This window comes from Puntigrus tetrazona, unplaced genomic scaffold (genome assembly GCF_018831695.1).
Source record: "Puntigrus tetrazona isolate hp1 unplaced genomic scaffold, ASM1883169v1 S000000456, whole genome shotgun sequence".
NCBI lineage: Eukaryota > Metazoa > Chordata > Actinopteri > Cypriniformes > Cyprinidae > Puntigrus > Puntigrus tetrazona.
Window position 1 is genome coordinate 599421 of NW_025048098.1, and position 25580 is coordinate 625000.

General features: G+C 35.8%; 3 protein-coding genes across 6 annotated transcripts in view; 2 read left to right on the forward strand and 1 right to left on the reverse strand.

Moving 5' to 3' along the window:
- Window positions 1-272: 272 nt before the first annotated feature.
- notchl (notch receptor, like) lies at window positions 273-11209 on the reverse strand. The gene is made up of 11 exons (XM_043231838.1): window positions 10878-11209; window positions 9650-9794; window positions 7917-8249; window positions 6683-6909; window positions 5341-5653; window positions 5099-5235; window positions 3906-3964; window positions 3621-3750; window positions 2978-3075; window positions 1533-1867; window positions 273-1463 (listed from the first exon to the last, which is right to left on the reverse strand). The coding sequence occupies exons 1-11, from the start codon at window positions 10933-10935 to the stop codon at window positions 959-961; spliced, it is 2340 nt and encodes a 779-aa protein (XP_043087773.1). The 5' UTR covers window positions 10936-11209; the 3' UTR covers window positions 273-958.
- Window positions 11210-12580: 1371 nt separating this feature from the next.
- On the forward strand, window positions 12581-20161 carry tap1 (transporter 1, ATP-binding cassette, sub-family B (MDR/TAP)). 2 transcript variants are annotated; one of them, XM_043231835.1, is made up of 13 exons: window positions 12581-12797; window positions 13109-13443; window positions 13525-13720; window positions 14336-14450; window positions 14831-14961; window positions 15067-15272; window positions 16244-16441; window positions 16608-16736; window positions 16899-17087; window positions 17487-17660; window positions 17900-18059; window positions 18639-18775; window positions 19275-20161. In XM_043231835.1, exons 1-13 carry the CDS (start codon window positions 12596-12598, stop codon window positions 19506-19508), a joined length of 2406 nt encoding a protein of 801 aa, XP_043087770.1. In that variant the 5' UTR covers window positions 12581-12595; the 3' UTR covers window positions 19509-20161. The 2 variants fall into 2 exon arrangements, with proteins under 2 accessions (XP_043087770.1, XP_043087771.1); XM_043231836.1 differs by having other exon boundaries at window positions 12656-12797; window positions 13114-13443.
- Window positions 20162-20718: 557 nt separating this feature from the next.
- brd2b (bromodomain containing 2b) overlaps window positions 20719-25580 on the forward strand; it is a 14032-nt gene continuing 9170 nt past the window's right edge. For 2 of the 3 annotated variants that reach the window (XM_043231858.1, XM_043231860.1), the window contains exons 1-5: window positions 20719-20875; window positions 22649-22955; window positions 23751-23888; window positions 24613-24760; window positions 25434-25580. The exon at window positions 25434-25580 is cut by the window's right edge and continues 29 nt beyond it. In XM_043231858.1, the coding sequence (XP_043087793.1) occupies window positions 20844-20875; window positions 22649-22955; window positions 23751-23888; window positions 24613-24760; window positions 25434-25580 (772 nt within the window). In that variant the 5' untranslated portion in view covers window positions 20719-20843. The remainder of the gene's footprint in view (window positions 20876-22648; window positions 22956-23750; window positions 23889-24612; window positions 24761-25433) is intronic. The other variant, XM_043231859.1, reaches the window with a different exon arrangement.

Sequence of the window (25580 nt, forward strand, 5' to 3'; positions counted from 1 at the left end):
TAAAAGTCTTCATCTCATGCGAGTGTGCATCTTTTAGAATATATTTACTAGTAATTTATTCTCTTATTGTTCTGTTATCTCTTTAATGGAGGAGCAGATTAGACGGCAAGAAAATGCAATTCAATGCAGTAATATTAGTGCTGTCCATCAATTCCAATATTAATTGCAACCAACATAAAAAGTTTTTGCTTTTTTGTTTATACTGTATATATTCATTATGTGTGTGTATGTATATATATATATATATATATATATATATTTTTATATTTACATTTTTAATTTACATGCATATAGATATATTCATATAATATTTATATAAAATGTATATGCATTTATGTATACACAATAAATATACACCATACACAAATACTTTTATTTTGGATGCAATTAAACGCTTAACAGCACTAAATTAATTCGAACAGGATGATTTTCATAAATTCTGTCGAGAACATGCCAAGTTAAATTTGAACTCAAAAGAAAAAAAAATATTACAGAAAATTAAACCAACTTTTGGATAAATTAGGATTTTATGTTATGACTATTTTTACAGAAAAAAAAAAAACCTTTTACATAATTTCATTGATACTGTACAAATATACGATGTCACCATTTTCTTATTACTGTGGTTAAAAAAACAATTGTTGCATTGCATTAAAGGAAACCCCAAATTACAATAAAGCAAAACATCCAAACATGTAACACTTATGAGGGAACAATTAAGGAGAAAAACATGCTTTATTGTCCTGAAAATGATATCAAAATGCAAACTGAAATGCAAAAGGAAGTTAGCTCTAAATAGACTTTATTTTCTTCATGCGAATTTGAATAGCTTTTAATTTTGAACAAGTTTTCCTGAGATTCTGCCAATAATATTAGATTATTTTAATACTAGAGGAATTGTAGAGCACATTTTTTATGCATTTTCGTGTTGTCTAATTTCTTTTCTCTGTATCTTCTCTCACATGCTGCTTTGGATGATGACGGGAAGCTCATTACTGACCCTCTCGCTGATTTTAGAGACGCAGTTCCTCGTATTCTCCCTCTCAGAGTCCATCTGAGCTGCGCTGAGGCTGTTTCCTGTAGTTTTGCTCTCTGATTGGCCGGCCGCCTCTCTCGGGTGTGGCACGATCACTATTTCCACATGCTCATTGGCTAGTTTTTCGACTGGCGTGGCTACGGACAGCTCTGGTTGGTTGCCACCGGAGCGGCGGTTCAGTGCATGCTGGGTACAGGAGAACGAGCGCTGCCGAGGTGCTGGTTGAGGAGACAGGAAGTGAGGCGTCGCCGCTCGAGTAACGTCCTGGGTCATCTCTCTTTCCTCGTCCTCTGCCTCTGATGTCACTTCCTGGAGAGTGCTGATAGGCCGAGATGGGCGGCCAAGAATCCTGGGACTGACCAATGCCGTTGCTGACTGGTTGGGCGCTGGACGCCAGTTCTGAGGTGAGATTCCCATCTGCCAATCGCTGTTGAGAACAAACACATTGGTAAAGTTGCATATGGTTTTTGAGGGAACATCTGCAGAGGTGACTCACGTAGGCGGAGGCGATGACATCCCCCTGTGGTTGATGACCCCTGAAAACGAAGCACTTCTTCCAGGTAGACACGGAGGTGAAGCGACCCACGGAGAATAGACGTATGTGCGATCGTCCCAGAGCACCTCGGTGGCGGGATCTAGAGGAACCGTCGCCCGGTGAACTCTGTGAGCCAATAGGAGCTCGAGGACCTGATGGTGTAATCCCTCTCGAGCCACTTCCAGTGGCCGCCGCCCCTTGCAGTCAGACAGATCCTGATTGGCCCCGTTGAGCAGCAGAAATCGTGCGGTGTCATAGCAACCGTGGAGAGCCGAGAGAAACAAAGCCGTTTCACCCTATAGAGTAAGATTGAGTTTTATTCCGTTATTATCAGAGGATTATGATAATTCATTCATCTGTTTTTCGTTCTCTCTATCATTCCATCTACATATAAGTCATTTAACTCTTTGCTATCTATTTATCTGTCATTCTGTCTGTTGATCTGTCCATCCATCTATCTATCTTTTTTTTATGTCCATCCATCCTTAATTCTATCTATCTATCTGGCTGTCCATACATTCATCAATCCATCCATCTTTATTTCTTTTGTTATCTCTGTCGTTCCATCATTGTATCGTTCAGTCAAACCTTCTGTCATTCTATCTATCTATCTATCTATCTATCTATCTATCTATCTATCTATCTATCTATCTATCTATCTATCTATCTATCATTCTGTCTGTCAATCTGTCCATCCATCTATCTGTCTTTCTTTCGTTCTGTCGATCCATCCTTAATTCTATCTATCTATCTATCTATCTATCTATCTATCTATCTATCTATCTATCTATCTATCTATCTATCTATCTATCATCAGTCTGACTGTCCATCCATCAATCCATCCATCTTTCTTTATTTTGTTCTCTCTGTCATTCCATCCATCATTCTATCATTCTGCTTGTTGATCTATCTATCTATCTATCTATCTATCTATCTATCTATCTATCTATCTATCTATCTATCTATCTATCTATCTATCTATCTATCTATCATCCTTTTGTTCTATCATTCTATCATGTCCATCCATCCATCCATCCATCCATCCATCCTTCTTTCTTTTTTCTGTCCATCCATCCTTAATTCTATCTATCTATCTATCTATCTAAACTATCTATCTAAACTATCTAAACTATCTATCTATCTATCTATCTATCTATCTGTCTATCTATCTATCTGTCTATCTATCTATCTATCTATCTATCTGTCTATCTGTCTATCTATCTATCTATCTATCTATCTATCTATCTATCCATCATTCTGTCTGTCAATCTGTCCATCCATCTATCTGTCTTTCTTTCTTTCATTGTCTGTGGTTCCATTCCATCATTGGTCCATCTACCTCAATTCAAATTCTGAATGGTCCTGGTTTATTTGATTGTTTATACAAAAGGCTGACTTTTCTTTACCTTGTGGTCCTGTAAGTCCACCGCAGCACCGTAGCGAATGAGAGTCCGAGTCAACGGGAGGTGGTTTACTGAGCATGCCCAGTGGAGGGCAGATCTCCCTGGATGAAGAGAACGGGAGAGAGAGAGAGAGAGAAACAGAAGAAATGCAAGAAGGAGTAATTGTTAACAAACAGGGCAAGGGTGATCAGGAAATGGCGTGTTGTGGCACACAGAAGGGCCAGGAAGTAGTGGACGAAGCCAAAAATAGACATGCGAGCATCCAGGAATGTGCGTTATGAGAAGGGAAAACAGGAAGCGACAATAAAAGAGGGACATTTTTGTGTGAGAGATAGTGAAACAGAGGCATGGAAGGTTAATACATTATCTCCACATTGACCGGGGCGCTACAGCACATTAACTGTGTTCTGAATCAGACGTGTTTATCAGGGGTGCTGTAGAGAAGTGAGGGAAGCAGGAGGAGATGGAGCACGGCAGTGGGGAGTTCAGGACAGGACAGAGACAGTGACAAAGACAAAACCAGAAAGGGCACAACACATTACTCCCCAACTGCAAAGGAAACAAAAACTATTCCTGTAACGTATTCTTGAAGACCAGCTTGATTGAAGGCACTCGCTCCGCATGCAAGGGTTAATGGCGCTCTTACCCGTGTGGTCGGTGTTGTTGACCGGCACGCCGGCTCTCAGGAGCTCCAGAACCACTCGGTCAAGCCCGCTTCTGACAGCTCGGATCAGCACGACCGATCCGTCCGGACCGCACCACTGCACCGGAGCGGCCTGAGAGAGAGGACAGCACAACCGTCAGCTTTACAGAGACTATTTTTTTAAATGCTGAACAATGGAGCATGCGGAAATCTTTTTAATAACAGATATCATAAGCTGTAGTGCATTTTTAAAAGCGCAGGGAGATTGTTCAAATTAAATAAACTCACATTTCTTGGTGGTCTTTGAGGCGTAGGAACCGCATTTCTTTCCCATCCTCTAGGTGGCGCTAAAGGTATCAGAAACACACAAGTGATTCACAGTAGCTGTATCCCATTTCTCCTCTCTGTGCTAAATAGTATGCAAGATTATAATTGGCACTATTCATAATTCATTGAAAAATGTCATTCATGATTGTCAAAGGTTATGAACCTGTTTAAAGATCAGCTTGAATCATCACTCGGAAATGTTTACTAAAATCCCCTCATGGCATTTACATATTTTCAAATGTTTTAGTAAACAATAATGTATATATATATATATATATATATATATATATATATATATATATATATGTGTTGATTGATTTCAGATTAGTTTAGTTTTAGTTTATTTATTTTTATAGCACCTTTTACAGGTGAGGTTCACGAAAAACAAAAAGCTAAATAAGAAGGACAGACTCAGTACAGTATAAAATTAGAGTATTAAAAATAAAAATAAAAGCAAAAACATTTAAATTCAAGCATTTATTTTTATTATATTATCAAAATTAATGTTAATTAAAAACTATGCTGTCACAATAATCTTTGTTAATTCAAATTACAAAAACTCTAATAAGTTGAAATAATATTATAATATAATATAATAATAATAAAAATAAAAAAATATATAATATATACAAAAATAAAAAAATAAAAATATATAATATCTAATATATAATATATAAATATTTAAATGAAATAAAAATAAAGCTAAAAAGCAATGTTTAATCAAACAAGAACGAAATATATATAAATATATATATATAAAATAAAAGCTAATTTAAAATAATAAACATTAAATACTATGATACAAAATGAAAAAAATATTTATAATATATACACCTTTCTCTCATATATATATATATATATATATATATATATATATATATATATATATATATATATACATACATATATATATGTGTGTGTGTGTGTGTGTAGAGAGAGAGAGAGAGTAACTAAATTAATATTTACTAACTACATTTTAATGTAATCTGTTGAATATACTTGGCTGTTTTGCCAAAATTATGTTTTTACAGATTTAAAAAAACCTCTTTTATCATGTAAGAGCAAACACACAACACAGACATTATTCAAATAAAATTAGAATATTATTTTTCTCTGTGTGTCAGCGAATGGCTCCTTGTTTTAGCAGGTCTCACCCAGCATGCGGGGCTGTTGGTGGTTGAAGTGTTTCTGGTCCGGTGATCTGTGGTCACAGATGGTCTTGTTGATGTCCTCCATGGAGCTCTGGGTCACATCGGTGTCACTTCCGATGTCCAGTTCCTTCCTCAGGGGTCTATAATAAATGTAAAGGACACAAAAAGTTCCTCCCCGTTAGCACCGTTTCCTCCCTCACAGTATGAAAACTCTTCAAAGACCCTCCTTTGAACGTCAGACTCACCGCATACGGATCGCATCCTCACCCAGGGGCTCCTTACGTCTTTTTCCTGACTCCTTTCCTTTCTTGTTCTTCTTCGTCCCATTTCTGTCTTTCTCTCTTCCCGATCGGCTTCTTTTCTCCTCAGAGCGCCGGGACCAGGCCTTGCTGCCGTTATTGCTGTCGGTCAGCGTGGATCTGTGACGCACTCGCTCTCCACCCTCTCGTCTCTGTCTTCTTCTCTTTAACCACAGGAACAGCACGGTGATGATCACAGCAGCAGCCAGACCCAGCCCCGTCGCCACGCCGACCACAGGCCACATCCAGACAGGAGAGCCTTCACGAACAGAAGCACGGCATTTAGCAGCTAATTAACACTCAGGAATACAAGAAAACACGAAAACCATGCTAAATGCTAGATCATTAGTGATTATTTATTCGCATTACATTGCATCAATTTTATGGTGTTTTTGTTGTTGTTGTCACTGTAGAGTTAGAAAAAATTGCAGTTTTTTTGTTTGACAGCATTATTGCTTTTTGGTAATAACTACTGGTATTTGAAAATAGTATTCATTCATTGAAATAAGACTGATGTAAAATAAAATAAAAATTAAATGAACTTAAAAATTATTCAATACAAATTTGTGTTATTCAGAACGAAACTTAGATTGAACTTTTTATTGAAGCACTTTTTATTGAAGCACTAAAACTGAATAAAAAAAAATATATATATAATAAAATGCAAAAAACACAACTATTTTGTGCAAATCGTTGCATAACATTTTAATAAATGTTAAAATAAATCAATAATTAAAATAAATACATAAATTAAAAATAAATCTAAATATTAATACATAATAATTAAAATAATACTTAAATTAGAAACAAATAGCATTAAAATTAAGTAAAACAAAAACGCTTGAAATCCACAATATGGCCTCCTTAAATTTTGCCTTAGCAAACAAATATTTAAAATATCTAAAATTAAAAAAAAAAAAAAAAAAAAAAAAAAAATATATATATATATATATATATATATATAATTTAAATAAAAATGTAAAAAGGTAAACAAAAATATAAAATAGAAGCTAATTTAAAGAAAATGTTAATCATTTTAAGTAAGTAAAATAAAAGCTTAACTTGTAAAATATGTAAATACAAAAAACAATGAACCCTACAAAAATTTAAATAAAAGCTATTATTATTCAAAACACTGATAAATATATATACTACACACTTTTTTGCAGGAAACATAAAGCATGAAGATTTGAAATGATAATGGTGAGTAAATATTTATTTCAATAATGTAAATGAAAATGTCTGAATGGTATGCTTATGTTTTGTACAAAGTACAAAGAAAACAAACCATTGCGCTCCTCTTTTGGCAGTTTCACCTCTTCTCTGGATCCTATTTCCTCATCGACTCCACGCACACTGATCACAGCAGCCAGGATCTCTGGGATCATGGGAAATGAGGCATGATTCTGTGCCAGGATGGCACGCAGGAAGTGTGCGGCCTCGATGGCATACTGGAAACAGGTGGAGGGAAGACGGGAGCAGGGTCTGTTATCCAGCTGCAGGAATAACACTGACCTGTAACACAAAACAAATACACATGAAGTCAGGATCACTGATTACTGAAAAGACTGACAATACCTATAATATCATCGCTGAAGAGCTGTCACAAATATTATATAACTAACAGTAAAACGAAATGACCTTGCAATCAAACACTGAATTGTACAAAATCAGATTAGTCTATAAAAATGTTCATTTATCTACAGTAATCTAAAAGCAATCACAAGAGAGGCAGAAAATAGCTGTATAAAAACTAAATTATTTATTTTTTTAATTATTATTTTTAGCTATATATATATTTTTTTATTATATATGTTATATATTATGAGTAATTTTAGTGCATTTTAGTTAATAACTGATGATAAAACAATTAAATAAAATTTTATACATAATAGCAGCGAGATTGTTGAAAATAGCTGTGTAGAATTTTATTATTTATTTTATTACAGTATTTTTAGCCTTTTCTTTATGGGTTATTTATATCATGAGTATTTTTGTGCATAATCCCTTGATTAGCATGGACTATAAATAATTGAAAAATATTAATAATAATTATAAAATTTAATAATAATTTAGAAAAAATGTATGTAAAACATGGCCTGTTTTAATTATTTATTTCACATTATTCTAAGTTATTTTTAACTGCTTTTTACAGTTTATTTATATCATAAGTATTTTTGCATAAACATTTGATTGACATAGAAAGTAAAATAAAAATAAAATATAAAAAAATAAAATATGAAATAATAATAATAAAATGAATGTAAAGCCTTAAATGTAAAATATGACCCTTTTAACGTAATATTATCAACATTGTTTTGTATGTATTTTGATGCATTTCCCTTGATTAATATGAACAATAAAAACAAAATAAATATAAGTAAAATAAAATATCTATATTTTTGATGCATAAACCCTTAAATAACATGGAAATTAAAATAAAACTGCATTATTTAAAAAATAAAATAAAATAAAAGCTTGACAGCTTTTTTTAAATGAAAACATAAGGCAGTGTGACTAACCCATTGCTGTCGTAGGATGGTGTTTGAGCGTAGAGCTCGGCGAGCTGTCGGGTGTCCATCGTAAGCAGGTCCGTGGTGGGCTGGAGAGGTGCCATCCCTCTCAGTTTGACACTAGTCTGCAGGACAGTGCTCAAGGGCCATAACAGAGAGTTGTTCTGGTTCTGACCCCTTTGAAACGGGATCCTAGCGTGCAGTATGAGGCTTCCTTTGGCCCAGTTGGGGTAGTACTTCTTTTGGCAGTCCGAGCCGTCCCACCCACAGGGGGCGCTGTTGCAGCCCTGGTCGCAGTGGCCGTTGTCATAATGATTTCGGCAATATTGAATATGCCCTGAACTTTTGAGAAAACAAAACAATTCATTTTTTTTTTACTTCAAGTATGCGTATAACAAATGATACATATTTGTGTTGCATTGAAATAAACTATATGGATGTGGCTAATTATACGAAGTGCATCCTGTTACGCTTTAATAACGTTAGCATTGTGGCTATTTATGACAATAATAAAAAGTATTTTTACTTTGTTGTAGGCCTACTGTATATCTGTATTTTATCTGAGTATTTTTATTTGATTGAGATTGATCGAGAAGCATTTAGGCTGCTTTTACCTCAGTTAAAGCATAACATTGAACGTTTTTACCTCCGTAGATTTCTTAAAAACGCTTCGTTCCTCGTTATCTTGAGCTTGAGAAATCGTCACGTGAACGAAATGCCGCGTTTTTAAGTCGCTTTTGATAAAAGCGTCCGCTAAATGACTAAACGTAAACGTAAACGCCTGTGTCCGAAACACGAGAGAGTTGATTCTTTTCAATGAACGGTTTGCAAACCGAATCGAACGATTCATTCACGAATCGAACTGATCCGAATCAACAGCTCGCTGATTCAAATGATTCGTTCAGAGCGAGTCTCGTTGAAAAGCCAGAAGTCAGAAAAGCCAAGAAAAGACCATACCTGTATTATAGATACAGATTTTTTTTTTTTAAATTGACTTATTTATTTTTACTTTATTATAAATTATTTTACCCCCCTTCCCCCTTTTATATATTTTTTTTCTTTCTTCTTTTTCTCTTTTTTTCTCTCTATTCTCTTTATAATAAGTTGGGCTGGGAAGAGATTATTTGTATAAGTGTATTCCCTTTTTTGTTGTTGTTGTTGTGGTTGTTCAAAAAAAAAAAGTTACATGTGTGTATGTATACATATATTTCAGTAATAAAAAAAAAAAAAAAAATTAGTGCTGTAAAACATTTAATCACATCCATAATAAAAGTTTTTGTTTACATAAAAAAAAGAAAAGAAAAGAAAAGTAAGTTACTAATGGCGATTGTAAATAAAAATCATATTTAGGCCACAACTGAGCCACATGATTAAATATAAATTAGTTTAATTGTTTGCACACATAACGGTCACCTACATTTATATTTTAATATTAATGTTTTGATAATGTATGATAGGCCCCCAACCTGTTGAGCAGTAGTCTATAAGGCAAAAAAACATTTATCATTTAGTACTTTGTACTTTTACCACTGCTGGGCAGCGATGAATCACATATGCATGTGTACTGTACATATATAAACATTATTATTTATTATGAGTTATTTTGGATGTGACTAATGACAATTAAAATTGAGTACTAATACCAAATAAGTAGGCTATATATGGCCTAACAAAATAGCAGACTTGCTTACGTCCTTCACAACTATATGTTTGTTTTATGTAATGTTATGTTGGTTTCTTACTTGCAGGTGCCTTTGTCTTTGAGGCAGTCGAATCCATCTATCAGACAGTCAGAAGTTGAGCACTCCCTATCACACACTCCGTCCCCAAACTTGGCCTGGCACTTTGTTCCTGCCCTACAGCTGCCGTATGGATCGCTAGGAGAGCCTTTTCAGGAAAAGACAAAGTAGGAATGATTATCGTGCGGAGAAAACAAACCAGCGTTAAGCGTGTTTTGAGTTAAAAGGGCCCGCATCACTAAAGATGTTCAGCATCCTCCAGGCTGGAGAGGCGGGGCCTTGACCTGAATTCCAGGAGAAACAGGAAACGAGGGGCATGACACAAACAGGAAGTTTCCACAAGAGACGAACAGCAACAGGAAATGGGGTGGATTGGGAGTGAAGTAAGGCTGAAGGGCATTACCGTAGCGATGAGGGATGTAATAGAGACAGACAATAGCTTAGACAGGTGTGTGAAGCAAAACCAAGCACTGATTTTTAAACAAAAAAACACTTAATATATCTACGTTGGTTATTTTTAAAACAGCGTTTGACGTGAAGCGAAGAACATCTCCCAAAAAACCTTCTCTTCGAAAAACACGTTTTTTTTTCATATTTAATATCGTTTAAATATTGAAGATGGATGCATATACATTACTTTCCAAAAAAAAAATAGAGATCAGTAATATTTTTTTAAATTAAATTATTATTTTTATTCAAGCAGGATGCATTACATTGATCAAAATGTATAATTAACAATTTACAACTCATTGATAACGTTACACAAGATTCACATTTAAAATATATATATTTTAAATCATATTTTCAACTTTTTCCCGTATAAAATACAATTTACTTTTCAAAATGTAACTTTTTTTTGCACAAAAAAAAGAAAAACTAGAAATAGGAAAAACTGAAAAAAGAATGTTTATCATTTACTTATTTCATTAAGTGTTTGATAATGTTTACTTTAATAAATATATAATACAATATCTAATAATAATAATAATCAAATTCAAATTTAATTCAAGTTCTAAAAACAATTAGTGAATATTCTATCTATTCTATCTATATTCTATATCATTGTTATTAGTCTTATTTGCAGCTAGTAAGTGGCAGATAGTAGAAAGAGGTACTAGATAATAATTGGGTCATTAGAGAACCAGCAGTCATCAGATCATCATGCGGTCTTCTGTGTCTTTCTATTCATTCATCCGTCAGTTCTAGCCACAGAAAACTGAATTAGACTCACCATGAGATAATCTGCAGAGAGTCCATATGATGAAGGAGAATCTCACAGTCAGGTGCATCTCTGAACTCACAGACGAGTCAGGACTTAGTCAGGTTCCTCTCGATTTGACAAAGCAACCTCCCTCGAGTACGAATCACCAAGACCAAGACCCGGTGTCTTCTCATTTGAGGCTGCTCTTATGTCTTCAGGGAGCCTCGGACGGTTTCTTCAGATGGATGCAGCATTATCCGTCCAGCAGCGGCGTATGAAGCGTGTGAAGGTTCATGTCTACACCCTCAGCAGATCCCTCCCTGAATTTGCCCCTCATTCTTTTTCAGAAGCGCGGCGGATATCTGGACGACTTCCTGCCACTGTGTGCGAAAGAATAGGAGCGAGTGTGTGTGTGCGTGCGTGAATCTGAAAGGTCGCTATTATCGCAGGGGTTTGACCTGTTTATGAATTATTTTACTGCGTGAATTGTGATGAAGGAAATTTGACAGGACAATTGAACAATGCCACACAAAAAAAACTTTACTTCCTTGTGTTCAATCTAGACATAATATCTAATTTTTACACGTATTCTAAATCTCATACACGTTCTTATAGCTTTTTCCTCAGCGTTTTCTGAGCTAAAAATGGATTTAAACTACTGGGAGGTCAGTAAGATTTTTTCATTAAATTAATACTTTTATTAAATAAGGACACATCAAGTTGATTAAAATTAAAAGTTAAAACATTTCTAATGTTGCAAAATATGTATGTTTTAAATAAATTGTTTTATTCAGAACTTTATAGCAATCAAAGCATTTTTTTTATGTTTTCCATAGAAATATTAATCAGATTTATGTTTTAATAAATAATAGTAATAAATGTTTCTTAAACAGCAAAACAGCATGTACTTTAATCTTCAGTGTCACATGATCCTTCAGAATGATTTCTGAAGTATCACGTGACACTGAAGACTAAAGTAATGAAGACTAAATTATGCTAAAAAAATTTATATATATATATATATATATATATATATATATATATATATATATATATATATATATATATATATATATATATAGTAAAACATACTTAGAGAGGCATAGAGGCAATACACAGAGAGGCAGAAAAATGAACTGTAATGTTTCAGCATTAATAATACCAATAATAGGTTTCCAGGTTTCCATAGAAACCCGACGCTGGACCAGTCGAGTGGCTTTAGAGCTGCGCATGCGCATTGTCTGGTCTAGCCTAAATAATAAGCTTTTTAAACGCTGTTTGAGCATAAGAAACAACTATCATCGTCCAGTTAATTTCAGATTTGGTTGCTGTTTTTAAATATTTAATTTAATCGCGAGCTCAGCAGGCAGCTTTTGAGAATTCAGCATTCAGATAGGACTAGGTCTTATTTGAGCTGCCCGTAGGCGTTGCGAACATGGCGGCGAAGTGAACAGACTTTCATGTGAAAGGGTCTTGAAGCGACAGAGAAAACACTCGAGACGGTTAAACGCGGAACTCACTGCGTGTTAAATAACCTTTATGACAAAACAGCGACAAGAGTAGACGCCTGTTTACGTATGAGGACAGTGACAAAAAATTGCGGTACTTTTACCGATGTTTAGACCTTATTAATATGTAATCGATCTGGTCTCGTTGATTGGCCACTCGCCCACCGACGTCTGCCTGCCAACCAATGAGGTAGGGATTACGTCGCTTTAGTCAAGTTGCGTAATTAATATTCATGAGTTATGGTCAGATGGGATTTTCCTCGCAGTTCTTACTTTCGGTTTCAGATTAGAACTTTGCGTGCACGCTTACACGAGCAGCACTCTTATTTATCGTCTTTATTCACGTTTTTAAACTATGGTGTATTAAATAAACGCGTCGTCGTCATTGAAAACATCAAAACCGTATGTTTTAAACCAGACTTTCAGTGGTATCTACTACACGGTACGTATTCTTTCTTTCTGTTCAGTGGCATATTGTCAACATGCATTGCCGAACATTAAATAAATCAAGAGTTATTTATAATTTTGACTACAACTTTGTGAAGTAAGCAAAAACGTGTTGAACGTCAATTTACGTAATTTTTTAGAGTGAAAGCGAAAGTGAATTACTTCTACGAAACCAATAGCAAAAACAACAAAAATGTTTTAGGTTGAACATGGTAACATGATGATAATGACATGTTGTGGTAGCCATTGCATGTTTCTGTGATTTTACTCAGATGTTTGTTTTAAATGCTGTTTTCTCTTTGCCAGTGCAGGAGATGAAGGATAAGATGGCCGTCCCTCTGTTTGCTCTGTTGGCAGTGTGTGTGGATGTGTGTGCCGTGATGTTCATCGGAGCTCTCCAGCTCTCCCCGTCGTTAATCAATAACACCTCGGTCCTGCTGTGGGCCGGTGGACTGCTCCGAACATGTCTCCTCCTCTTCATCGCCTTCACGTACCCCGGCAGCCCTGCGTGGATGAGAGAATTCGAGGGGGTGCAGACGGCTGTAGTCCACGGCCTTCTCTACCCGGTGTATATTTCCATCCTCTGGGCTTGTGACAGGTCTACGGTGGAGCTGGTGTGGGGCTGGCACACCTGTCAAGGGGTGAGATGCGTCGCAACACTTTTAAATGGTGTGGCATGGTGTTATTTTTTACCAGCGCATTAAAATCCAGTTATATTTCAGCTCCTGCAGGGCTACGCGGTGTTGGCTTTGTCTCTGTTGCTGTGGAAACGCTACGTACCCACTCTCCTCCCGACAGCCAAAAAGCAGAAAACGGAGGAGAAGGGAAACGCTTCACTGCAAAGGCTGCTGGGATACATGAAGCCTTTCAGTGGACGTTTTGCTGTAGTCTTCTTCTTTGTGGTTGTTTCTTCATTAGGTAAGAGTTGTGTTGTACATATAAATGCAAGACTTTTATTCAAGTCAAAGTGGGATTTGGCAATTTTGCTAAAAAATAAATAAATAAAAAATAAATAAATAAATATATATATATATATATATATATATATATATATATATATATATATATATATATATATATATTATTTTTTTATTTTTTTTTTTAAATAATTGTTTTTTTATTAATTTGTTTTTTTTTATAGTTTGTCTCTTACTGTCCATTAAAAACTTTTCACATTTCACATGACATGTTTGTTATGGCTTTACAATCTGTAAATAATTAAGTTGAAATTTAACCTGTACTGTCATTTAAAACTTTAGTCTAACAAGTGAAAGAAAGTTAAATGTGATCTAATGTTACTTTTGGTTTCGCTTTGTTCAAGATCGCTCCGAGCATTGTTCAGCACACAAAATCATGCCAAGCTTTGCAAACACAGTAAACTTTTCAGGACTTTTTTCCAGCAACTATGTTGATTCTTCTCTTGAATAATGTGGGCCACTGATTATAAATCTTTTGTCTGTAAGCAGATTGAAAGATACAGACGTCTTAGTTAACGTGGTTAAAATGCAAATTTACGTGCATGTCGTCCTGCAGGTGAAATGGCAATTCCTCATTACACCGGTAAAATGACAGACTGGATCATGAATGAAGATGAACCCGAGGCATTTAACCATGCTATCACTGTCATGACACTGATGACAATTATGAGGTAAAACCAAAAAACACCATCTTTTACACCACCGTTCAAAAGCGTATGCCAGTATGACACTGCAAAACATTACACTCTAGTCTCTATTACATTGTTACATTTATAAAATTTCACATTTTCTTTTGAACTGCCTATTCATGAAATAATCGTGAAAATGTGTCACGGATTGCGCAAACATTTCAAGCTGTCTACAGCAATAAAAAATGTTTCTTGAGCTGCAAATAAGCATATTAGAATGATTTCTGAAGGATCATTGAAGATGCTGAAACTTCAGCTTTGATTACAGGAATATATATTCAACTTTATATATTCAAATATTACAGTTTATACTGTGACAGTAAACAGCTGCTCAAATGCATTGTTTCGACCTGTTTCCGCAGCGCTGTGTGTGAGTTTGTGTGTGACCTCATCTACAACATCACCATGAGCCGAATACACACGTCCATCCAGGGACTCGTCTTCCGGTCTGTGCTGAAGCAGGATATTGCGTTTTTCGATAAAGCTTCCACAGGTAAACTCGCAAACATATTTCATTTTTTAGCACTGGCGTCTTTTGTTACATCACTGTGGCTGTCCTGATCGTTTTAATGCGCGCTCGTCACGGTTCTCTGTTTAGGGGACATTGTATCTCGCATCACCACCGACACCAACACCATGAGCGAGTCTCTGAGTGAGAAGCTGAGTCTGCTTATGTGGTACTTCATGCGCGTCGTCTTCCTGTTTGGCTCCATGCTGCTGCTCTCAACGAGGCTGTCCATGTTCACCGCACTTGGTCTCCCCGTCATCTGGGTCATCCCAGAATTTTCTGGCCAGTTTTACCAGGTAAGGTTGATATACAGTCAAAACAAAGACAATTTTAGGTTTAATGAATAGTTTTGATGCACTTTAAATGTATAACTAATGTATATTTAATTAAAATCATAAATGAGGTTGTAGGCTTAAAGAGAGTAGAGGGTTTGTTGTGCTATTTATCTTTTTTTTTACGATTATAGTGTACAGTAGTTACGTTTTATCACAATATGTGTCACAATTTAGTCATGATTTGGTCGAAATATGATACTTTATTTTAATAAATATTTATTTTATAATTAAAAAATGAATTTATACTTTTAATAAATGCTACTATTTTAACGACAGATAAATAGGTAAAAGTTTTTAATAAAATTATATCACTACATTTTCTCAGTTGATTAACATAAGACATATAATAAGACAATAATTTGTATTAGAAGTTTTAGTAAATATGCCGTAATTTTCATATATTTCAAGAACAAACTTATGATTATTGAATAAAGGCAGATTCCTTTTGCGTAAAAAATACACATTAAAATACTTAAAAAACCGTAAACTATAAAGTTTGGTGTAGGCTGAAAATTTATTTATCTATGTTGGGAATTTAAAAAAAATATATTTTCAGAAAATAGCCTTTAAAAATGTGCCATTAAAATGCACAGAATGTAATAAAGAGGCATTTGTTATGAATGTTTTCTTTTTATTAGTCTGGAAAAATACACATCATGGAAGCACAATAGCCCAAATCTCATAAAATAAGAAGTGTGTGAAAAAACAATGGTTTTGTCTGCAATCATGCACAAAAAGACAAAGAATGTTCACAAAAAAAAGTGTAATTTCATTCATTTTCCGCTTAATTTTCTGTGACTGAAATAAAATTAAGCTGCTTTTTTTCCTAATGTTGGGTGTGCAGATGTTTCTAATGATACCTTCAGATTTGCTGGTGGTTTCTAGTCTGTCAAGTCTGTTTGTGTTTATGTGTGATAATGTTTTTCCGTTAGAAACTTTCTGTACAAGTGCAAGAATCTCTCGCCAAGGCCAATGATGTTGCCACGGAAACCTTTTCATCCATGAAGACAGTGAGGAGTTTTGCAAATGAGGACGGAGAAACCGAGAGGTACAGGAAGTGCTTAGAGGACACATATGCCCTGAATAAAGTAGAAGCCGCAGCTTATGCTGCCTCAACTTGGACCAATAGTGTAAGTGTTTTATTGGTATACTGATGACCTTTGTTATATATATATATATATATATATATATATATATATATATATATATATATAAAGAAATAAAGAAACTTGGGTACCTCTTCTTTAGAAAAGTGCTTTGTATATTTGTATATTAAATCAAATGTGCATTTTTCAGATGTCCAGTCTGGCTTTGAAAGTCAGTATACTGTACTATGGAGGGCGGCTTGTGACAGGAAGTGACGTCAGTAGTGGTGATCTGGTGTCCTTTGTGCTGTATGAGCTTCAGTTCACATCAGCTGTGGAGGTAAGACTTCAGATGCTGAATGTTTAAGCACAGGCATCATGAACAAGTGTCGCTGTTTAAACAAATTATTATGAACGTCCTTCATGCACCCACATCACGCTAGCATTCTTGTGACTTTTAGTTCGCTTTTATGGCTTTAAACCAATGCTTCTTTTATCAAAGGTACTGATGTCATACTGGCCACATGTAAAGAAGGCAGTCGGTGCTTCTGAAAAAATCTTCGAGTATGTGGACCGAACGCCAGAAATTCCTCCAGATGGATCCCTCACTCCTCAAAGACTGAAAGGACATGTGCAATTTAAAAATATCACCTTTGCTTACCCAAAGCGACCGGACACAAATGTGCTGAAGGTATGTATCAAAAAAATCTCTGTAAAAATGTCCTATTATATTTTACAAGAACAGAAGAAATATGAAATCGTGTTTTGCTCATTACATTTTTGCTAAGAAAAAATTATTCTGCTGTACGACAAATCATCTACTATAATGGCAAAAATAAATAAATAAATAAATAAATAAATAATAATAATTTATATATATATATATATATATATATATATATATATATATATATATATATATATAACATAAATAAATAAATAAATAAATATAACATTTATAAATAAATAAATATTTTTTTACACACACACACACACACACACACACACACACATATATATATATATATATATATATATATATATATATATATATATATATATTTCAATAATTTATTGCTCATCTTTTTAGAACATTTCTCTTGAGCTGAAGCCAGGCCAGATCACAGCTCTGGTGGGTTCTTCAGGTTCTGGGAAAAGCACTATTGTTAGTTTGTTGGAGAGATTTTACCAGCCACAAAATGGGGAGATTTTATTGGACCAGAACCCACTACTGAAGTACAAGGACCAATATCTACATGAGAAGGTAATCCTATTCTTTTCTGTACACACTCTTTTGTACCCTATTTATGCCTATAGGGGACTACTGCATACCTTAAAGGTGCATATTAGTACCTAAATGGTACCTTTTGAAAAGGTGCCATCCCAGTGACAGCTTTTATACCTTTTTTCTAAGTGTATATGTACCTATAGAAATAATTCTAAAGGACTGTTTCTTTGCCTGAATTGTGTGTGCTGACCCTGCTTAATCTCCATCCTCTTTAGATTAGTGTAGTGTCACAGGAGCCAGTTCTGTTTGCCCGGTCAGTACGGGAAAACATCAAATATGGCAAAGAAAATGCCACGGATGAAGAAATGCGCACTGCTGCCAAGCTGGCCAATGCAGATGACTTCATTGTCAGTTTACCTAAAGGATATGACACAGGTGAGTCTCAAAGCAATAGTCCACCCAAAAATGTGGAAAATTTGTGGAAAACGTATTCACCCTCAAGCCATCCAAGATGTAGCTCAGTTTGTTTCTTCATCAGAGCAGATTTTGAGAAATTTAGCTCGCCAGTGGATCCTCTGCTGTGAATGGGTGCCGTCAGAAACTTTATTGGTAAACCATAGCTTTGGGCAAAATACGGGTTCATAACACTTCATCCACTGAACAGGTTGATTTCCAGTTGTTCTCTCACACCAACGTTTTCCAACATATTTGTTTAGAACAGTTATGAACAGCTTTTACTCATAAACTCTAATTTATCTGTGCATATTTCTCTCCTGATTCAGAATCTTTCACCAGAAAAGGCAAAACTATGGATATTTTAGCCAGAAGCAACAAGAATTTGTATTTTTACAAAGCGTTAACTGGAGCGGTGTGGATTACTTGTGGATTATTGTGATGTTATGTTTTATCAGCTCTGATACTGACGGCACCCATTCACTGCAGATGATCCTTGGTGAGCATTTAGAGTTTAAAGTTGCTTGAGAAAGCAACACGCGCATGTTTTGTGTTTGTCAGATGCTGGAGAGAAGGGCGGTCAGGTCTCCGGAGGTCAGAAGCAGCGTATCGCCATCGCCAGAGCTCTGATTCAGAAGCCGCAGATTCTGGTGCTTGACGATGCTACCAGTTCACTGGACACCGAGAGTGAACATAGGGTAAGAGACACGCTTATTCACACCATGAAAACACTTGACTGAAACGATTTGTAAAAACCCATGTAGTACGTATATTAGAGCTGGGTACGTATGCAATAACTTTAATGCATTAAACTGCATTATGAAAATTTCAAATCTTTTCAAAGCGCTTTTAAATTTGTCAATTAAAGTCAATTTTGAGAATCGTATGTAAATACATTACAATGTTAGAAATGAAATCTATTCATAACTGTTTTGTTATTCATTTTGATCATATAAAATCAATTACTTTTTACGTTTTTTAAAAGCTTTATTTACACAATTTTAAATATACTTTGATAAAATGGCTGCTTGGTTGAAACAAACGGTTCCTCCGAAAACAAACAGATTTTAAAGCATGCAAAAAAGGTAATTATGTATTTATACCAAGCATCACCTAAGTTTGAAGATTATTGAGATGCTTTGTGTCTTTAATTCGCTCCTTGGATTGACTTTCCCATTTCCTTCTTGTCCTATTCTTGTGTACAGCGCCCTGCGGAAGGAGCTTAAGGACTGTACGGTGCTGCTCATCTCTCACCGACTGAGCGGCGTGGAAAAAGCAGACCACATCATCTTCCTCCGAGACGGGGAAGTGGCTGAGGAGGGGAACCATGAGCAACTGCTGGCCAAACACGGATTCTATGAAGAGTTTGTGAAACAGCAGAATTCTTCTATCCATCGCAACGCAGAAGACGTCACAAACTCCGGCCAGTGATCTAGACCAGCTGCTCTACATTTAACCCGAGCTAGCGTGTAACATCGGCACGAATCAGATGACAAATCTCCCCATTAGCGCATATTTCTCAGCTGTTCTTTATGTAAATGCAACTAGTGTTTTTAAATTAGGTGTAAATATCAGAAAACACGCAACAAAAGATACGGGTGAAACTCTCGTTTTCCTACTACTGTACGTCAAAAGAAAATGATTTTATTTTTTATTTTTTCATATATTTGTTTTGAATTATTTTATTTTTTGTATTTCCCCAACTCACATTATTTTTGAGCTTCTGGTTTATTTTGAGATTCTCGTTAGGTGTGCACAATGAACCCTATATGATAAATTGCCTTAAAATGTGTAACATGCACAAAAAGTAGAGTTTCATAGTGTTTACGAGACACGTATTGAATTGTGTGTATTACGTAATGCATAGCATACAATCGCACAGGTGTATCTTTAGTGGGTCTAAACTATTTTTGTTTTGTCAAATTATTTAAAAATAGGATTGAATTTAAAATTGGGATTATTTTCTTTAAGCAAACTTTCATCGTTTTCTTTTTTATTTCTGGATAAAATACGTCCCACATACTGTTTTTGTAAATAAACACGGTGCTTTGTAACATTCATTAACACTGCATTTTAAAACATTATTGTTTGGTGTTGATTATGGGCATGTTGTGTGTTCGTCCAGTAATTTTGATAATGGTCTATTGATGAAAATAATGAAAAAGTTCTACCAATTAGCTTTTACAGAAGGAAATATATTTTATTATTTAAAAGTTTTAAAGGTTAAAAAAGCTTCCAAGAAGGGTTATGAAGGAAAATGTTTGATTATGATTATGAAACTTGGAGGTTAGCTGTTTTCATATGTTTTAAAATATAATAAAGAACATTTTTAAAGTAATTTAACCATGCACTCAGTCATAATCTTAATTAACATGATAAATAAATAATACAGCTTTTTAGATTAAAAAACAGTTAAAATTAGTTTAAGCACAGTTAATAGTTTAGTTTCTTTATCATCCTCCCAAAATCCTCACTAGATGGTAACAGTGAGTCATATATAATAAACTCCCTCAAACCAACTGTACGTAGGCGGTTCTAGCGCTGCGGAAGGACTTGACGCTAAGCCAATAAGAATTCAGCTTCGGAGGCGGGACGAATTCTGATTGGTCAGTGGCGTTCTTCTATAAAAACCCTGGAGCGGAAATTGAAAGGCGCCATTTGCTCGTTGGACGGCGCGGGGCAGCCCAAGCACAAGGAGTTGAATAACAATAAAACGGGGGAGAAAACGCAGGATTCCGCAGCGCAAAACAACGCCGGTCCGTCCGAATGGATGCGGCCATCAACCCGTCTCTTGACAGGTATTGTCGGCGTGCCTTCGGAGCCTATAAACTAATCCCGTGTGGGCATTTAACCACAAAGGATGAGCAAAAGCGGAGGAAGCGTTTGTTTACCAGTTCATTTTCCTCATGAAATGGCAACGCAACTTGCGTTAAAACGGTTTTGTCTTTTTAAACAAGTCCCAGCAGCATGCAGCGAGCATCACTGTGTTGTGGGTCCGTACTGCATCATTTCCCTCCGCCATCTTCGGCATTTAAAGGGCTAACGTTACGCTAAAACGCACGCATGCTCACCATGGTAACCGCAGTTCCTGTCAAAATACAGCATTTGCTTTAATTATCGTTAAAAACGGGCGTGCGGCTGCCTTCGCTCGCTATTTACGCGGTCGCAATGTCATCTCGTATCGATAAATCGTGGCTTTGTAATAGTAGCTGTGCTAATTGGGTGAAAACTGTTTACACTGTGGAACAGTTTTATAACCGGCGCGCTCGCGCTTTGTGCGTGCACCCAAGTGTTTTGCACGGCTTGCATCTGTCTTTGATTGCGCATGCACTTCATTTGCATAAGTGCGGTGTGAATGAGCCATCTGAGGTGTTTGAGCTGTGTTATTAAATATGCGTGCAGGTTAGGGAGGGGTAGGTGATTCATGTGGCTGCTGTCCTCTGCTGATTGGGCATGAATGCACCGGACGCTTGTTTACAAACAGAGAATAGGCGGGACAGACTGAATGCCATTTACTCTAGAGTTTGTTACTTTCTGTTTTACTGTGCACTTGTTGTTTTCTCTTGCTGCTGCCAATGCACAGTTTGCAGCATTTGAATTAATGTGCATGTGCTGTTATTCCTTGTAAACGATTGATATTGGATATAAGAATAATAATCGAATGATAAACAAATCAGTCGTGTTCAGCACTGAATGCTGTTGTTATTCAATAAAGCTAACATCGAGTTACTTGAGGTGTTTCTATATTAATTGTTGCGATATGATGCAGGATTACTATACACTTTAATAGGTTTTGTTTCGAACATATTTGTCTGCATTTGTGCTGACCGTCATTGTTGCATTTAAAGGGAAAACCAATGTAACAATATGAGTATTTATTCCATACACGTGCATCGTATCTGTGTGTATGTGATCAAAGATTTGTGCTTGGTATTTCTTTTTTTAATAAATTAATGTTTGCATTACATTTTTATTTTAAAATAAATAAATTATAATTTATTATTTTAAATAATAAATTATAATAAGATTTAAAATAAATGCTGCTGCTTTCTCTATTTTTGTTTAATGTTGTAAAAGTGTGTGTGTATATTGTGTGTATATATATATATATATATATATATATATATATATATATATATATATATATATATATATATATATATATATAATAATATTTTACACAATATCTAAGTCTGCTCACCACTCCCTGTATGTGTGTGTGTGTATATATATTGTGTATATTATTATTTTATCTTTATTATCTATTAAATAAGATAGTAGTATTTATTTATTTTTTTTTAACTGACGTGAGAGAAGTTTATCACTACTGGTTTATGCAATTAAAATGGCCAAATATTTGGTTATTAATCGGCATAGCCGATATGTCTCTCTGGTTGTGGATTATTTTATGTATAGTATGTGTATGTAGCTTTTTTTATGTATAGGAAATGTTCTATATGCAAAGAATATTTTTTTACATATAGTATTATTTAACTTTATGTGTTTCTCCTCCTCTTCCGAACTCCACGCTAACCGCTGCGTCTTCTGTGTTTTGTTGGTGATTTCTGCAGCAGCTCAGTGGGAGTAGGGCTGTCTGTCTTGGGTGGGATGGAGCAGAGTTCGGGCAAGCGTATCCGGAAACCCTCGCTGCTCTATGAAGGCTTTGAGAGCCCGTCTCTGCCCCACGTCCCTCCGCCCCACGTGCCTCCTCCCGGACCTCCTCCGCCCCAGCAGCCTCCCGTGACAGACCCCAGCCGGCAGGGACGCACCACCAATCAGCTGCAGTTCCTCCACAAGGTCTTGGTGAAAGCTTTGTGGCGGCATCATTTCGCATGGCCTTTCCATGAGCCCGTGGACGCGGCCCGACTCAACTTACCTGTGAGTGAACGCTTACTCGACGGGAATAACAGTGTTATTTTCACTTTGATATAGACAACACTCATAAATCGCTCTTAATTGTAATGCGGAAACATTTTAAGCTGCTTTGCAACGATGTGACAAAATGAATGAAATAATTCACAGTAAAATGTTACAGGGCTTAATGTGTCAAATAAGCTACATTTCGGAAACTAATATATATATATATATATATATATTTTTTTTTCATTTTCTTATTTTACAAGCATAAATATTTATGAAAGCCTAAATGCTAAATATCATGGATGTATATTTACTGAATAATACACAATTTTTTTTAGAGGAGGGTCAAAATTTCATCTTTTGATTTGGAGAGGAATTATAAAAATGGCTTTACAAAAATGATTGCAACCTTATGGTGTTATTACACAGAGATAGATATGTTTATTAGTAAAACCTGCTGACTTGCATTACATGCCAATGGTGACAGTTCAGAAATGGAGGAAAAAAACACTTTTTCTTTTCCAAGGTCTGCAGGCCAGTAACATTGAATCTTAATAAACTTTTATTTTGGTGTCTTTAATTTGTAAGACCCTATATGTAACAACTGTAACACAGCATTTAATCTTTGCTTTATTTATTTTTCATTTGTTATTCATGCAAAAGGCCCTCTCCATCATGTTGTTTTCTTCTGACAGATCTTCTCACGTTACCATTAGTCTTGACGGCATGTCTGCAAAGCTTGACCTTGCCTGTTATGTTCATATGCAGAGATAATATGATCTCCAATGACACCGCTTCCTGTTTTGCGTTCAGGACTACCATAAGATCATCAAACAGCCGATGGACATGGGCTCAATCAAGAAAAGACTGGAGAATAACTACTACCGCAGCGCCAGCGAATGCTTGCAGGACTTCAACACCATGTTCACCAACTGTTACATCTACAATAAGGTGCGTGTTGCCATGGAAACATCCCGCAGCACCCATTAGAAATTTCCTAAAGGTTAGAGCAGAAACATAGTTATTTCATATAATTGCTGTTATTAAGCACTAAAATGAAATGTGAGAGATTCTAATGGCTATAGGTGACGTATGGAAAAAATGCGCCATTTATTTTTTAATTGAAGTAGACATATGGTGTTTAAGCAGATGTCTGAAAACCATGCATGTATTAATGTACGTCCACCTACACTAAGGTTCGAAAGTTTGGGTTTTTAATAAGATTTTTTTTTTTTATTCAGCAAGAATGCATTCAGTCGATCAAATATTGCCAATGCGGTCAAAGATTAAGTAAATAATAAAAGCTGTTCTTTTGAATAAAATAATGAGACCGCACAACTGTTTTCAACATTGATAAGAATCAGCATATTAGAATGATTTCTCCAGGGTCATGTGACACCGAAGACTGGCGTAATGATGCTGAAAATTGAGCTTTGATCACAGAGATAAATAACAATTTAAAATATATCCAGATCGAAAACACTTTTTAAAATTTTTTTTGGTATACTGTATTTTGATTATACAAATGCAACCTTGTTAAGCGTAAGAATTTCCAAAACGCTTCCATCAACAAACTTTTGGATGGTAGTGTGTATTTACGTACCAGCATCGGTCCAGCGGCCGAAGGCGCTGTTAACGTTTTGTGCAGAAGTGTATAATGTGAATTGTCTTTCAGCCCACAGATGACATTGTGCTGATGGCACAGTCTCTGGAGAAGGTCTTCTTACAGAAGGTTGCCCAGATGCCCCAGGAGGAGATCGAGTTGCTCCCTCCTACACCTAAAGGCAGAGGAGTAAAAACTATCAAAGGACGTAGAGGCAGAGGTGAGTTACACAGTCATATAGTCTTTAGTGTCACATTTGTAGCTTATTCTGGCCAAAAGCTGACTAGTGATGGTTTTCGATTGATGCCACACACTTATAGGTATGCCCCCTTGATGGGCAAAATGAAGCTCTGCTCCACTGACCGTCAGGTTTTGTTTACGTAGATATCATCAGAGTATGAAGAGGCAAGAAGATGAAGCCGAAATACAAATGCAATGTGCAAAGTTTCACTTTAAATGTAGAAAATAATTTTAATGAAAACGCTAAACCATTAAACAGACTGCGTTCATATATTGGCCTGATCTGCTTCCCTTTGTAAACTATGCGTCATTAATATGGCAAGTCCTGAGTTTGATCTTTATATTATCGTTTTAAATGCATCACAGCACTTAAAGATTTTTTTAAAGTGTTTTGTTTTTAATGTTTGAAATATTTCCTCAGGGGCTTATCATGCATTGCAAATTGCCAAAACTTGAATTCTGTTCACATACCTTTGTTTTATTCTTCTGATCTCAATATTTGCGACTGAAATAGATGTAAAAATGCCCTCATGGTGTTCGAGTCCGTCACGTGACTGAAAACCATGAGTTCAGGCAGGAAGGTCTCATCTAACTGTACGGCGATCAGAACCAGTTTGTCACCTTTTGCTAAATGTATGATTTATTTCTGCCAGGAAGTGGAAGTGTTACGTCAGCTCACCAGGTGCCTGCCGTGTCTCAGTCTGCGTACTCTCCTTCCTCACCCGACACGCCAGATTCCCGGTTTTCCACCCCTCCACAGACCCTGCTGAGCAACAGCGGCCCTCCTCCGCCGCTGATGA